The sequence below is a fragment of the Hydra vulgaris genome, chromosome 02, assembly GCF_038396675.1.
Source record: "Hydra vulgaris chromosome 02, alternate assembly HydraT2T_AEP".
Classification (NCBI taxonomy): Eukaryota; Metazoa; Cnidaria; class Hydrozoa; order Anthoathecata; family Hydridae; genus Hydra; species Hydra vulgaris.
The window spans coordinates 49,453,412-49,470,758 of record NC_088921.1 but is presented as its reverse complement, the minus strand read 5'-3'; the positions used below and the strand labels follow the sequence as shown (position 1 = coordinate 49,470,758).

Here is a 17,347-nt window from a genome sequence, read left to right as displayed (position 1 = left end):
TAATTACCGTGACTGATTGAAAAGAGAAAGAGTAGAAAATAAAATATAGCAAAAACATTTGTTAATTAATAAATCTTTTTTGTACTAAAAAGCGGAAAATAAACTTTTTAATTTAAATTTAATAGTTCTGTAAACTAAAAATTGACAGATCTGTTTCGAAATGCACCTTGTGAAGACCTGTCAATCTTTAGTTTACTGAACTATTTAATTTAAATTAAAAAGTTTATTTTCCGCTTTTTAGTACAAACAAGATTATATTATTATTTTTTAACTAAATTTTATTTCTACTTTTTTTCTATTTTAAACAATCTTATTAATCTATTTGTTAATCGCAAGTTATTATCTTGTTAGATAATTAAATTATTACCCGAAATTTTTTAAATCACGAGAAATTTCATAGCTTTTGAAAAAATCGCTCTTGAGGCAAATGATGTTCGATAAAATCGGTCTTAGCATTATTAATTGTTAAAATAACTTTTACAAAAAAATAAATATTCAGAAAAACAAACCAATCTAACACTAAAAATGCTTATTAATAAAATTTAAAAGACGTTTATAATTTTTTTTTTTTTCAAAAACAGATGTCCTGGAAAAAACCTGCTGTTCAGCAGCTGTGAGCATTGAAGCGTCGTAGCCTGATTGCTCAGCGAAAGTTTGCAAGTAGTCTCGTGCATGCAAATTATTTGCAAAATTTTTATTTGCAGAAAAAATTAACTTGAGAACATTGAAGTGTTAAGATGCTGACAATATTAGCTTGCATGATTGTTGTTGCTTACGCAGGTACAAGCGTTTTTTTATATTGTTAAAATAATATACATTAAACACTTTTATGCGGATTTTAGTACCTATAGTATATAAAAAAAAACGCATAGACAAGCGAAAGAGGACAACTCTTGAAACTAAGATACTAACTTTTAGTATAAAGTAAATAAATATATTTACTGACTTTTCTTTCTTCTTAACTCCTATTTTCTCATTATTAGTATATTGAACAAATTCAAGGAATATTTATCGTTCCCTTACAATTTTTTTTAATGGTTTTTAGCAAAAGTAAAAAAAAACTCGTTTTTGAAATAATCAGTTTTGAATTACAAATTTTTTATAGTCGGCAGATTTTACTTGCTATTAGTCAGTTGTTAACAGATCTAATAAACCTAGATGGCTATTTTAAATTCGCTGTGAATTGATTAGCAGGTTAAACAAAATTTTTAACCATACGGTTAATCGTGCCGATTTCTTTTCTGGTCTTCATTTTACATTCACCAAATTGTAAACATTTGTTTACAATTTGGAGGTTCGTATTCAAAAAAAAAAAAATCCGAGATTTAAAAATAAAAACATTTTACTTGTTTAAAATATTTAACTATTTCAAAATATTTTATTTTTAACTTCTTAAAACCAAGCGTTTATCGGTATGTTAGATAAATCTAAGTTTTTTACAGAGGCGATTTTAAGGGATATATATATATATATATATATATATATATATATATATATACAGTGGGTTGCCAAATTATTAGGGACACTTTACTTTTTAAGTAATTTTAAAATATAAACTATTTTAATGAATAAATATGTATCTTGTAGTTATTTTTTTTTCTTAGAGAGCTTTATTTTAAATATAAAACAATGCAGTTACTTATTTATAGCTTTTTTTTTTTTTTTTAAAGTTTTAACATAACAAATAAGTTAATATTATAAATAAATCTTAATATTTCGTAATGCCACCCTTTGCAACAATAACGGCTTTCAGGCGTCGGGGCATGCTTTCTGTGCAGACTTTTGCATTGTGTTGATGACTGGGGGTCCAATTCCACTCTATTATAAGGGTTTCTATCAATTGCTGTTTGGTAGTGATGATTTCTTTGGCAATTTCCTGTTTTGTGAACTCCTATAAATTTTCTATGGGGTTCATATCCGGTGAATTCCCTGGCCACGGCAAAACACGCACTTTTTTTTCAGTTAGGAATGCTGTACACTTCTAGCTTTATAGCACGGTACTGAGTCATGCATGAACATATACTCTTCATTACCAGGGAACCATTCTTGAACCTGGGTCAGGAGTCTGTTTTCCAGTACTCGCTTGTACTGGTCTTGCCTCATGGTCCCTTCCACAATGTAAAGGCAGCCCATACCCTTGACTGAGATCACAGACCACACCATTACACTCACAGGATGTTTAACCTTTTCCAAAAGGCAGTTCTGGTGGAATTTTTCTCTTAGGTGTCGTCGAACAAATGAGCTTTTGTCCATCAAAATTTGAAATATTGATTCGTCCGAGAAGCAGACCTGTAAAGCATTTCAAAGATATTTTAGATTATTTACCTTAAATTTTTCTAGTTTCTTACAATATTATAAATTATATTTACTCTACTCCAGTCTTCAATAGTCATATGCAAATGTTTTCTAGCATATTCCAGTCGCTTTTTTTCATGGCTTCAGTTAAATGTGGTTTTTTGGTTAGACAACAGCCCATTAAATTCTCTTCAGCCAACCTTCTCTGAATCGTCCTTTTGGAGAGGTTAATTCCTTCATTGTTCATTATTGTAGCTATTTGAGCCACACTTTTTTTTCTGTTTTTAAGACAGATATCTCTAATTTTACGGTCACAACGTCAAGTAGTGATCCTTTTTCTGCCACTTTTGCCAACACGGTCTGATTCTAGAGGTACATTTGTACCAATTTTTCTTTTAATTTGGCTCACTACTGACTTTAAAACACTTGCAATTGCTGCTATCTCTCTCTGAGAATGTGTAGAATGAAGAAGTAAGGTTTTTACTTCCCTTCTTTTTCTTGAGGTTAAGTCTGGAGACTTGCCCATACTAAAAAAATTAATGAGATGTGAAAATGGTTACAGGTCAGGATTTATGCATTAAAATTAGCAAAAATAATAAATTATTAACTATAACTAATTTAACTATTAACCAATACTTTGGTTTAATAGTTCTGAACTCGAAAAACTTGCAAAAAAATTGTTCCAAAAATAAATAATTGAAATCAATTTTGAATTTACTCCAACCACACTTTTCAACAATTGACAGCTAATTAAGTAATAACCTAACTTTTTGACAGATAGGGTGGACTGACACAATTGCCACAGTTTAAAAACAATTATAGTTATATTAGTAACTAAAATACACAAAAAAATTATTTAAAAACAATTTATTTGCTCGCAAAAATTATTTAAACTTTAAAATTACTTAAAAAGTGTCTCTAATAATTTGGCAACCCACTGTATATGTATATATTATATATATATATATATATATATATATATATATATATATATATATATATATATATATATATATATATATATATATATATATATATATATATATATATATTATATATATATATATATATATATATATATATATATATACAAGGGCTATTCTAGGTAAATGATTTGGGCGATGGTGCCCTCCGTGCCTGCGCCTTTTCGTATGGAAATTTGTCGTACGTAAGCATTTTTTCGCAAAAAAAACGATATTTGCCGTAAAAAAAAAATTCCTCAATTTCTGAATTGGGGCAGCGCACAAATACGGTCAGCGCTGTCGAAAACGGTCTAGAACAGCCACTGATGCATATAATCAAATTTTGATGGTTAAAGGGTTTATATCCATGGTTGGGGTCAAGGTGATTTTTGTTCGAGAATATCTTGAAATTTATAACTTTACGGATGACTAAAACAATTTTTTATATAACAGACTAAAACAACTATTATATAGGCCCAATAATGGCGTTTTACCACTATTTAGTCATACCATATTCATATTTATAAAACTTAACAAAGTTAAATAACGCATTTTATTCTCTAATTTATTTTATAAATATTTATTGAAACAATAATATTTATTACGTCACTTCTAGCTTTAATTATCATTATGTTGTATTTAAATTATTATCTAAATTGCATTGTAGGATATAACGCCATCAAGTTAAACTATCTTTTCAATAATGAAAAAAGTGTTTCACTATTCATAAGATCTGTTAGATTAAGTAAAAATTGCTGAACTAACCCTGTTATACCATATATATATTTTTTTAAATATCATTTCGATTGTTCATTTTGATTTGCAATATTTATCAGTTCAATCCTAAAGAAATTCTTCACTTTTTTATTTTTTAATAATTAGTACAGTTGCACCAATTCCTACTTTTTGACAACACCGATGGGTACAGACCAATAACAATGCATCTTTATTTAAATTTATACTCTAAAACAAAATATTCCATATTTAAATTATTTTTATTGTAATTTTTGTATTTTATATTTTAAATTACATTTGATATAGTTAAAAATTTTAAATAAATGTTTTAGGAATATGCATTTAAATTTTTTATATATGTATAAAAAACGCAAAACAAATCAGTAAAAAAAAAATTGCTTCTTAAATTATCGGCATCAGCCAATAGCATTCAAATCCGATGCAGATTCATTAGCTAAACGGTCGATGCATTTGGAAGCCGATGTCGATGTTAATGCATTAGTTTAAATTTCAACTTAATTGAACATCCTGACGTTGTCAGATTTATTTACTAAATTGTGTTTTAAAATTACAAGTGATGCATCAATGCTTCACAAACTATGCGTTTGCTACTTATATATCAACACAACATCAACCCTATCTCTTTGTTATGTCAGTTAAAGCAAATTTTGATTGGCACGATAGCAAATTCAGTGCAATTATGGAAAATAGATTTATTATGATAGCTAGATTTGCTCTTAGAAAATGTCAGTCATGAAAGACTTGTAATGACTCTCAAATATCGCTACCTTTGGAACAAACTAGTTTTGTTGATTTTAAAGATTAGAAAATTTTAGTATAAATTACAATTAAGTTACAAGATTCTTATTGACTAATATCTGTACAGTCAAATTTCCCATGAAACAAGTTTCATGGGAAATAAAAAATAAATTATAAAAAACTGAACATTGTTATGCAGTTTGTTTAAAAACTCGCAATCAAACAATAGTTGGATATTTGAAAAAAGGAAAATCTTGGTATTTTGCAAAGACCATATTTTATTATTTACCAAGTCAAATCTCTCTGCTCCTGGAAAACGATTTAGATAATAGCGAGAGTTTACAAGTTGACTTTAATTTACTAGAGAATAAAATTTTTACCATTTTTGAAAGAAAAACTTGGTTTATTAAAAAAAAATAGCTATCAATTTTGTTTTTATTTTTCCACTAAAGTTCAAAGTATCAAGGCAATATTAGCTCGGCAACAGTTAAAATGGTTCAACTTATCAAGTTATTGGTGTTTTGAGTTAACCAGTACTTCTTATGCAAAATATTTATAAAGATTCAACGGGAATTTAAAAGTAGCTCAATTAACTGGAAGATTAAGTTATTGTGAGTTTGATTTAATGGGAGCTAACGGTTGATTTTTTCAATATATATCAAGAATATTTTTTTTAAACTAATGCACTTGGTTTTTTTTTTATTTACACAATTTAAAAACTATAGATTATTGTAAAATTTGATACTTCTCAAAAAATAAATTCAAACTTAAAATAGTTATTAACAGCACGCTACTAACCATTGTTATAATCAATTTTGACCCCCGTATTTTGTATACAAAACAATTATACATTTTCTATGGACACGCAATCAATTGAATTTTTACTTTTTCAAAAATGTTTGTTTCCAGGGAGAGAACCCTACTTAGGTGAAGATATTGATATTTTAATACAAAAGAGCAAACGATCTGGTGTAACAGCAGTTCCTCGTGGTATGTTCATCAAAAACTAAACAAACCTTTCTCTCTTTATATATATATATATATATGTATATATACATTATTTATCTTTATTTATGGCAGAAAGTAATCATAACAAAGGGGACAATTCAAAATTTCAGAAATTTTATTTTTATAGGATTTTCACACATTAACAGATTATTTTTCAGTTTTATTAACGACCTTTGATTTGATGTTTTTTTACGAAGTATTATTGTGTTGTTTCATTTTATTTTTATTTTTTTTAGACAGATTAATAGGGAAAGAAAAATTTGTCATGAACAAATGAATGGGGCAAAGAAAATCAATTCAAACTTTAGCTTACTGATTTTTTTTCTCAACCATTTTTTCCTTTACAAAAATCCCTTGTCAAGAAATCCTTTTTCAAATTCCTATAGTATCTGTGTCATGATATAAGTCTCATGGTTAGTAATCATTTAAGAAATATTAGGAACAAACCATGAACAAATCACACACTATTCCCTATGTTCATTGTTAACGATTGTATCACTTCTTATATTCACTATTTTATAAAATACAAAATATTTTACCGGTTGATACTTGCCATATGAATGCTGTGTATGGGCTTGTAAAAGTTATTTGCCGTAACCAAGATAGTTTATTTTATTGTTTCTTCAGAAATTCCAATTACAGAGGAGCAAAAACAAGATTATGAGCATTACAATACAAAATTCGCTGAGATAGCCAAAGCATATGCCGAAGGCTATAAAGGTATTCATAAAAATCTTTTTAAAAACAATTTCTTTTCATGGAAGACAGTTGCTAGTAGTTACGATGCAACATGACGCGACATTTCATTACGATTTAATTTTTTTTTTTTCCAATACCACTAAGCTTTTTTATGATATAATCTTTTCTTTCTTTTTTGTAATTTCAGCTGCTATAAAAGCAGTTCAAGCACGCGCTATAATTGCTCAGAAACGTCTTCAACAGATGCAAGTCAATAACGTTCGCTCTACTATACCTGAAGTTCCAGAGCGTGGTAAAACAGAAAGATTAGAAACTTCGTTGTTCAGCTTTCCGCCCACAAACGAGGTTATAAAGTCAATCATTTTAAATCAGTGGCACCCAAATTGGTTCTCTCAAGAGTTTTTGTTATTATCTCCAAATAATTTGACCGGTTAATTGGTGGGGGAGAGATTTGATAAAAATTAAAATAAGTTTGGACTTTTGAAAATAATTTAGGGAGAACGCCAAATGTAGAAGCGTCCCGAGGGGGGATGTAGGAGGCATATTGGACGCTGGAGTTAGCAAAATTAGATTTATAGTTGGCCATCGGCAAATGCCAGCTAACGAGGACCTTTTTTATATATATATATACATCTTAGTCGGCAAAAAACAGATACGCTTCCCCCCCCCCCCCCTCCTCTTTAAAATTTCTTTAGGACGGCCCTGACCAATTGATAAAATATTATTTTTGTTTTTTAAAAAAAAGTTATTATGACGGGTAAAAAACAGATATTTGTAAGAAATTATTTAAAATTAAAATCTTATTGACATTTCGCGACATTAGAATTATCTTGTTGTATCTCCACCTTTTCAAAATATTGAGTTATTGATAGTGCTATGTACCTATACTGATAGTGCTATGTACCTCAGAATGTTTTTCGATTGCATCAGTGCTATGTACCTTAGAATGTTTTTCGATTGAATTGAAAGTAATAAGTAAAATAGTTGCGGAGAAAAAGTAAAAAAGCTGTTTTTATTTTTTAAATCGTTTTATCTCAAAACTTAAAAATATGAAGATAGAACAAAATAATTCTAACGTGGCAATTTGTAGGTTGTTATTTTACAGAGCAACCAAAAGTACTGCCCAATAAAATCAGAACTGCCTATAATTTACATGTTTTGAACAGCAGTTCATTTATAAATGTGGTCAATTTGTTACATAATTCAGCTTCTTATGATATAAATCAGTATTGTATAATATATAACATTGTTATATATTATGTAGCATATGACACATGTGAATCGTTTATACCAATGTTTTATAAATAATATATAGTATATAATACTACCTCATCTGAAAATTATACAGCTGGAGTACTCGTAATTTTTTATAAATTTATGATCTGCACGAAATATAATTAAGAGGCATGCAGTCTGACCTTGACTAGTCAAGGTCAGTTTTAAGGAAAAGGGGATTGGTGTGACCTCCACATTCCCAAAAAATGGTAATTTTTAACTTATAGTCGATTTTTTAGTCGGAATTTTAGTCGGAAGATTTTAAATTTTGAAAACTCTACCCCTTCCCCTCCCCCTCGATTTATTCCAAAAATCGCCCCTACACGCAATAACTCTCAAAAAACTGTGTATTATAATATAGAAGTTTAAAAGTTGAAAAAAAAGACAAGTTGAGCTAGCGGAAATAAATTAACAAGCAAAACAAGCTGCTTGAGAACACAGACCAAAAAAAATTGCAAAGAAATAAATCTAAAATGGTGGAGGTGTACTTGATTCAAGGGGTCTAGGGAGGGGGTAATATATGTTCGTTAATTTCAATTAAAAATGACTTCGTTTTAATCTCCCGTAAATCAGTTACACCTCCGCCCTAAACATATTAAACATATTTTTATTTTGATAAAATATAAAGTAAATTTATTTCAAAAATTATTTCATAAATTAATTAAAATGAAATATATATTTATTTATATAAAGTGCTGATTTAATTTTGAAACGTTCGTACAAAGTTACACCCAAACACCATGCTACTATACATTCCATCACCATTCATAAATTTACAATTCTTTTTTTTTTTTTTTTGCGAAAAAAAACCAAAAAACAAAGTTATAAATATATTCAGTGACGGATCCAGGATTTTTTGGTGTGTGTGTGTGGCGGGGCTATGGGTAGATATTGAAATATTTTTGTATTTTGTACCATATTTGCGTCTCCAAAAAAAAAAAAAAAAATAGGTCCTCAATTTCTAAGATATTTTTGGGCCTTTGAGATCCTGGATCCCCCCTCCTTGGATCCGTCACTGAATATATCTTATATAATTTTATCCATCAATTTAAGTATAGTTTATGCAGATGTATATAAGATGATGATGATGATAATGAATATATATATATATATATATATATATATATATATATATATATATATATATATATATATATATATATATATATATATATATATATATATATATATATATATATATATCTGTATAAACAGATTATATTGGAGATTTTTAATATTGGAATTGTGCTACTACACATTTTTTTATTTTAAGTTTTGGACTTTTTTCTTTAACGCCATAAGGTTGGGAGCCACTGATTTAATTCTTTTTTTTATATTTTAATGAAATAATTAATTTTGTTGATGCCACAATTAATATTATTCAATAGCAAGTTGTATGGCTTTACTGTAATTAATATTTGTAAATAAAACTATATTTGTTAGAATGACCTAAAAACAATTATTATTGTGCAGTAACAAGTTTTTGTGGGAGAATAAAAATGCGATATTTTGAAATAAAAATCTTGACAATTTAAGTCATGAATTTTATCTTTATATAGGTTACTGAAAATGGTATTGAAAAGTCTGAAATACCTCACCCTGTAAATAATGAACATAGAGTGTTTGAACGATCAACAAACCTGCTTAAAGGCAAAGAAAACTGTAGGTCTCATTTATCTCAAATAACTAACAAAGACAGATAAACTGACCACTTGATTTAACTAGTAGATATGTTTGATATTCCTTTAGGCCATCATAGACTAATTAGCTAAACAGTTGGATAAATAACGCTTTACCTAGACTCAACAAATTTTTAAAACTTTACTGAGACTCAGAACAAAGTTTTTTTACTATTGCTCTTGTTGAATAAAAAGATATTTTGAAAAATATTTATAAATATTATTTTAAAAAGTTTTATTTAAAGTATTTATAATGAACATTCATATATATAAAATATTTGCAGCTTTTAAAAATATATATTTTAAATAACTATGCTAATTTTTTTAATTTGTAAATTTAAATAGTTTAACTTGAAAAAAATAATTTCTTATGCAACATAATTTTTTTGTTTAGTTGGTGAGGAAACAGCTTTTGACTATCAAAAAGATGCTATAGGTTTGAAATTTAAAAATATTTTTTTAATTTAAAAAGTTCTACTTATATAGCTTATTAAAAAAACGTCTTATTAAAAAAACTTGAAAAAAATCAGGCATACAAACTTCTCAAGGCACTGCTAAAACAAAACAAATTCAACTTTTGCATTCATTTTTATATATTTATGTATCTATATTTTTTAGATTGATTTATATATATTTATATGTCTATATTTTTTATATATCTATTTATCTATACTCTTTTTCTAATTTTCTCAAATGCCTTTTTTTATTCCTTTTTTCAATCCTGTTTTAAATGCTCTAATTCAATAGCACATGCTGCTGGTTTATCTGAAACAGTTGAAAATAACTTCCAACAGGAAAAAAAAAAAAGATCTACAGATGAGCCAAAAATTAGTAAGGAACTACTTTTACATAACCCATTTGTTTAATTAAAATAGACTTTTTTGATTGTAAGCCATTTCAATATTTTCCACAAGCTTTAAAAATAAAATGGCATCACTTAATTTTTTTTCATAAACATTTTAGGTCGGCATCGCAGAAGTCGCATGCCATACCTTGGACAGAACTTGGATGCACTAGGTGTTGTTCGAGCAAAACCGAATTGGGAAAAACCTGTCAAGAAATCAATTCCACAAGTATCCAATGCCAATGCTTTATTTTCTAATGGCTATCTTTCTCCGCAACAATATCCAAGTAAGTTTTTTAAAAGTTAAATCAAACTTGGGCAAGGATTTATTATTTGATGCATTTGTAAGTTTTTTATTATTTGATGCATTTGTATTTATGCATTCAAAAATGCATAGTTATAAAAAACACATTTGTTTGAAAAAATATTTTGTTTACTATAAAACCATTTTTTAGTAAGCGTAAATGTAAATGAATGTGTTGGCTTGTGAATAAAACATTAAGATAATGGTTTAATTAATAAATTAAATAATTGCTAATTAATAATTAAAACATTAATATTGATGCATGAACTTTAGTTTGTTCACTTTGACCCAATAAAAAGACCTTTTAATTTTTCTTAATTACTTTTGTCTAGAAGTAGCAATATTTTAAAATGAGATTTTGAACCAGTGCATTGCTTTAAAACACTTTATCAGTGCATTTTTTTAAAAGTTGTATTTTTATTACTTTTAAATTTAAATTTAGAAAACTGATTTTTTTTCGGTTGGAATTAAATAATAATAACTTGGAATGGAATTTTTAAAACTGTATTAGGTGGTCTACTGTACAGTACCATAATTATTTAAATAGAATCCCTCAGCCTTTATCAAGCTTTAGGTTTGTTCGAGAAAATATATATTGAGATACTTTGCTGTTAAATTACATAAAAAAAGATTTTAGAGATTCCAATTAACTTTAGTCAATCATTGTACTTTTTGGTTGAATAAAATAGGGCTTTAGTCACATAAAGTTTTTTTTTGTTTATTTATTTTAGTGCCAAAATGGTATACATTGACAGAGGTGACAATTTTTATTACAGCTCAGACTTATAACTTTGAAGCACATAATTTGAAAAACTCCATTGTGCAGAGAAACAAGTTAATCCTTACAGTCCCTGTGACCTGCTATGCAGGTTATGACATTTTTTAGTAAATGTGACCACATTAACTAAAAAATGTGGTCACCGCAAAAAAAACCACCATTTTTTTGACAAAAAAAACAAGGTCTCTTTTGTGAAATTTTGACAAATATTTTTTATTTTGTAGCTTTTAAATAGACGATAACATTTTACTTACAAATATTTTACTGTATTTTGTCTGGGGCTGAAAGGTTTAAGCATAGTATTACCAGGGACTTGGTGGGTAACTTTTTAACAGGAATGTGGTGGCATTTAAATTTCATACCTATTGCTTACATAGCAAACACTGCACAACTACTGAGTAAAAATTTCAACAATAAATATTGTATTGTAATTGTTTTTTTATATCTATAGAAATAATAATTAAAGTAAGTTTGAATATTTAAAGTTACTTTAAATTACTTTGAAAGTTAAACATTTTAGTTTTTTATATTTAAGTGTATATGCAACCTCCTCCAGCACAGCAACAGTTACTCCCTGAACCTTATCAGCAACAAAGAGCATTTTTCCGATCTTATCCATCATCATATTCTCCTTTAGTTCAGAGACAAGCAATGAATAATTTCTTTAGTGCACCACAATCACCACAAATTAGAAGTTACATTAATAGTGCAATGTATCCATCTTTTCCATGTAAATTTTAATAAATTTTTTAATGCAATTTTTATTTTTATTTTTTTTTATCTTGAACAGTTAATACATTATGCTCAGTATTAAATCGATTTTAAAACCAAAATCAAAATTTGTTTTAGTCCAGAATTATGGTAAAGTAGTAAGTAACCAACCTTCAGATGTCGAAACTACTCGGCGTAATGAAGAAGTTGTTCAAAAGAAAAGAAGTGCATCACCCGAACCAAGTATTGGTAAGTATCAAAAAACTACTAAATCTTAAATTCTAAAGAAACACTCTGTAATATATAAAGAGATGATTAACATGCTCTTGGTTATAGCACCATGCATTAAATTGGTTAAAGTCCACTAGTTGGATTTTATAACTTATACATATTATATTCATATACTTATACAATTATCAATTATTCATATACTTATACAATTATCTATGCATACTTAGCCTTATTTAAAACAAGATTTATTACAAGGTCAGGATTATGATCATCAGGTTCAAGGTTATCATGACCACTCTGCTACTGGTAGCAGAATCCAGTACAACCTGCTTCAAATAATACTACCTTAAAGGATTCACTTTTCTAGGTAAAGGCTAGAGATAGTGTTTTAATAAAAATACTCATTTTAGGCAAATCTTTACTGCATCTAGCTAATGTCTTAGAAGGCCTCCTAGGAAAAGACTTTGTTGACCAGTCTCACATTCAAATCTCTGTTGACCAGCCTCACATTTCTTCATCTAATAAGCTCGCATAGACTTGTTTTAGATTGTTTCCTGCTTTGGATGATAAGCGCTGACTGTCTTGACTTTACTTATAGGTTGTTGCCTCTTTGGTATTGGTTATGCAATTATTTCTGTTATCTTGAAATGGTACACCTCTAAAATACAATTAACTGGTTAAATTAACATATATAGTTGTGATTTTTACTGTAATGGGTGTTATTGATTACTCAGATCAAACTATTTCAATTGCCCTTCTTTCTTGGTGGTCTTGTATAAAAAAATGTACAAAATACTATGAATAAAATAAACTATTAACATACTACATACCAAAAGATAATCTTTGTGTCTAAAGGTTCATAAATGCTATATAAATTCAATGTCTTAAAAATTATATTTTTCTGTATTATGTATTTTTTCTATATTACTAATTTTTTATATTGTTATTTATATTATCTTGACATGATGTTAAACAAAAAAAGTTTACAACAACCTTAAATTTAGTTTAATAATGAGTTAAATGACCAGAAGAACTAGTAACAAACTATTAAACTATTATGAAAAAAGACTTGTAACTAACTATTAACTACTGGAAAAGACAAGTAGAAAGTAGCTAACAAGTAAGAACCGAAAAGAACTAGTAACTAATGAGTAACGACATGAAAACTGAACTTAATTTTTTCTCTTGTCTTTAAATATCACTATCTGTAAAACATGTATCATTTGTAAAACTTTACTTTTAGAAAAATTAAATTATGCAGCAAGGCATCGCAATGTTTACCTAGATAACATAAGCGGAGATCCATACAGTATGTAATTTGTGTACAAAGGAAAGACATGTCACGGAATTTCGCGTGCATGTCATTTTATATTAAATTTTATATTATTTTGATTTATGTGTGTGTATATAAAATATTTATAACATAAGTATTATATACATATATATATATATATATATATATATATATATATATATATATATATATATATATATATATATATATATATATATATATATATATATATATATATATATATAGGGGAGAGTGGGGCACCACATAACTTTTTTTTTTAATAGGCCTTTTTTTTAGGGGATTGGTTTAATTTGTAGAATAAATTGATTCTTACAAAATTAAATTTATAAATTATCAAAATATAGCAGATTAAATTTGTAAGACTATTTAAAGTAAAATTAGAAATTTGTTTTAAGGTACCCTACCCAAATTAATAGTTATAGCCCAAATAATGCATCCAGTGGTCCAAATCACATTTTAGAAGACCAGATAATATATCGTTTTTAAGTGTCATTCTTAAGTGTCAATAAATAGCTTTGTATTAAAATTGGATCTCCTTGTATTATATTTACATAAATCTCTTTAAAATTGACTGTAAATATTAAAATAAATGATTTATAGAATTGTTTATGACCCAATGGAATACTATTCTAAACTTTTCAGGCCCCCAACAAATGCTGTATCAAGTTGTTTGCTATCAATACTTGCTAATAAAAAACAATCTCTTCATCTTTAGTATCAACTTGCTATTTCAATGATTTTGTTTAATGAAGTAAAGAGCTTATGGACTGTAGTTTACAAAATAATGTCATTTGTCGATAGACATATTGAATAAGATACCTTAAAACTATGAACTTTAAAAACTAATAAATTACTTTGTCAACACAAATTTCGAACCCTCACAGGCCTAAAGATGTCAAACAATATAATTTTTTTTTCAAAACATAGCTCTAGTAGTAACTGTTTCAGTATATGAAAGTGGGTAAGATGCCTTCAGAATTACAATGTTTCATGGTGCCCCACTCTCCCCTATATATATATAATTAAAAAAGAAAGAATTAGAGGAGCTTTTTTGTCCTGGGGTGTATATACATATATACACCCCAGGGCACTGACACTGTATATACACTGGGGTGTGTCATTTTACAAATATTTTTCTATAATAGTTTAAAATATTATATTAACCAATTGTGTTATAAACTTATCATGTCAGATTATAGCAAGCAACAGTGTTTGGATGAGTACAAAAATGATGATACAAAAAATATATTCTTCACAAAGAGTAGTTAGATAATTCCTTAGTTAGAAACACTAAAAACACTGATTAGAAAACTGAGCAAAATTGATTTAACAGTTTTAAGTATTTTAAATTGTCTTGAAAAAACTCTGCTATTTAGGAGCTTCAATACTCAGTAAAAATTAGATATGTCTAAGTTTGTAGATTTTTGTCAAAACCAAGTTAATAAAAATGATAAAAATTTAATCTACAAAACACATACTAATGTATGCCCTTAAAGCTTTTTATTTAAAAAAAAGTTTTGACTAAGTTTTTCCAACATAAAGCCACAAAATTTCCACAAAATTGGTTAAAATATAATCAGGAAAACTGACAATAACGATGGTCTTCACTTTATCACTCATAATCTTTGCCAATAAAATTTATATTTGTCAAATACGGCAAAAATTTATTTGAGGTATAGTTTTATATCATACATCTACTTTTGAGCTTGTAAATGAACCATGAAATGAATATGAATTGAAGTAATTTAAACATGAATTAAGACAAAAAACTAGATCAAAAGATTTAAAGCTTTTCCATTCACTGGCGTGTCTTATTATAACGATATTTTCTTGAACCGATGCATCCAGTTCTTTAAAAAATAAATACCTTTGAACTACCTCCTAAAAATGAGGATTTCCATCTCCACGATACCAGTACCAGGTTGTTCTTTTAAATTTTTCTACTAAACATTTTCACCAAATCATCTTTTTCGTGGTAAAACCTAAAGACCTTTAGTTTTTTATCGCAGGAAAAATCTGAAGTTCTGGTTTATGCTTGAATTGATACATTTATTTGCAACAAAAGAATTCACAAGTTTATTATACTTTTCAGTTGCAGTTCCAACGATCTAATTACAACTTTATTTAAATTGGCAAGTTACTTCTGGTGAAAAATACAGGATGGAAACCATAGAGCATTTACAATTTTATGAAAACCATTGAACCAGTTTTTCATTGAAACCAGTTTTATAGTTTCTTCATTAACGTTTGTTTTTTTTTCTCCTGAAATGACTGGTTACTTATATTTTTAGAATTAGGTACCCGAGGTCATTAACCCGGTTTATAAACTTCCAATTCCTTGTTTAACGTTTTTCACTTTTGGTAATTCTTTTTATTTCTTGAAATTTTGCTAATATTCATTTATGAAACGTTTACAAAAAATACTTTAAATAAAAATCGTTATTGTTGTTGTTTTATTATCTAATATTCGTGCAAAATTTTTAATTTTTTAATTTTATGTTAAAGATTATTTTCATATTTTATGAATTTTTCTTAGGTGGAGGAAGCGCTGTTTTATCCAGACAGGATATTATCTACAAAAATTAACGGTTTTTGTTCTGTACGTTCACTTTTTTAATGTAATTGACTTTTTTGTAAATTAGTAATACGATGTATTCGACCAAATTTTGTAAATGATAAGATTAAATGTTTTCATTTTTATTGTTAACTTGTGTAAACAATTATTGTTTAATTAGTTAAAAAAATGTTGTGAAACGCTTTTTGTTAATTCTGTATTTCATCAATAATCGTGGGAATGTTTATGATAATAATGAGAATAGTTTAAAGTACATTTAGTTACATACATAGTTATAAATTGCATTGCTTTATAAAATAGGAATAGGTTACTTGGATAACTTTCAGTTATCCAAGTAACCCATTCCTATTTTAACTAAAGTCCAGTAATATAGAGACACTTACGGTTCATTTGGCATAAAAATAAAAATCTGTAAACACCGTCTGAGAGAGAAAATTGAGTTTGAAGTTGGTCTCTGCAACATTTTCAACATAAAAAATGTCGGGTAAATAAAATGATGGGTAAATACCTATTAATCTTCTATTTAAGGTGGTCTTATACCATCTAAATTGTGTCACTGATGTTCGACCTAAAAAACACCTTTTACTGCATATAAAAAAAGAAAAATAATTTTAAAAAATTTAAAGAGATACTTTACGGGCTCAAAAAACCATGTTAGGACCCCAATTACTGTTTTAATAATGATTTTTAAACCATATTAACTCATTAAATAAAATTTTAGAAAAAGTTTCGTATTACTATGAAGAACAATTTGAATTAAAATCAATAAAATTGAATAGGGGAAAGTTGCGTATGTAGAGCATTTTAACAGTATATCGTTTTCTTGCAGCCGAAATATTATATTTATATTTAGTTTTGCAGATTATCATAATTTAATCTTTCCTCTTAAAGAATATAAATGAATAGTTCATTAAAAAAAAATCTTTATACCAAATATCGCGTCATTTTCAACGCACCCAATTATCTCATCTTAGGAAACCAGTTTCCAAAGATGAGCTTTTTTTAATGTAACTCAAAATAACAAATAAAAAAAAATAACAAAAAAAAGTTAAATAAAATTGCATCTTCAAGGTCTATACTTAAGTAAAAAGTAATTATCTCAACCATAAAAAAAAACAATAATGAATCTTTCCTATCTCTAAAAAAGTTAATGATATTATTTTTTGAAAAAACTTTC

The 17,347-nt window shown here is 27.3% G+C and overlaps 1 protein-coding gene across 4 annotated transcripts; it reads left to right on the top strand.

Moving 5' to 3' along the window:
- The first annotated feature begins 628 nt into the window (after positions 1-628).
- On the top strand, positions 629-16,362 carry LOC100204652 (uncharacterized). Of its 4 annotated transcripts, XM_065791231.1 has the most exons (12): positions 650-780; positions 5,661-5,741; positions 6,387-6,479; positions 6,646-6,803; positions 9,293-9,395; positions 9,807-9,848; positions 10,160-10,243; positions 10,376-10,543; positions 11,874-12,068; positions 12,188-12,298; positions 13,524-13,589; positions 16,132-16,362. In XM_065791231.1, exons 1-12 carry the CDS (start codon positions 738-740, stop codon positions 16,179-16,181), a joined length of 1,194 nt encoding a protein of 397 aa, XP_065647303.1. In that variant the 5' UTR covers positions 650-737; the 3' UTR covers positions 16,182-16,362. The 4 variants fall into 4 exon arrangements, with proteins under 4 accessions (XP_065647305.1, XP_065647306.1, XP_065647303.1 ...); XM_065791233.1 differs by lacking the exon at positions 5,661-5,741 and having other exon boundaries at positions 629-780; XM_065791232.1 differs by lacking the exon at positions 13,524-13,589.
- The last annotated feature ends 985 nt before the right edge of the window (positions 16,363-17,347 follow it).

What these genes read in the sequence shown, in the direction of transcription:
- LOC100204652 (XM_065791231.1), top strand. Translation starts at nt 738, where the DNA reads ATGCTGACAATATTAGCTTGCATGATTGTTGTTGCTTACGCAG. An exon ending in TTCTCCGCAACAATATCCAA is followed by an intron (nt 10,544 to 11,873) that starts GTAAGTTTTTTA and finishes TTTATATTTAAG; the next exon opens with TGTATATGCAACCTCCTCCA. An exon ending in AATGTATCCATCTTTTCCAT is followed by an intron (nt 12,069 to 12,187) that starts GTAAATTTTAAT and finishes AATTTGTTTTAG; the next exon opens with TCCAGAATTATGGTAAAGTA.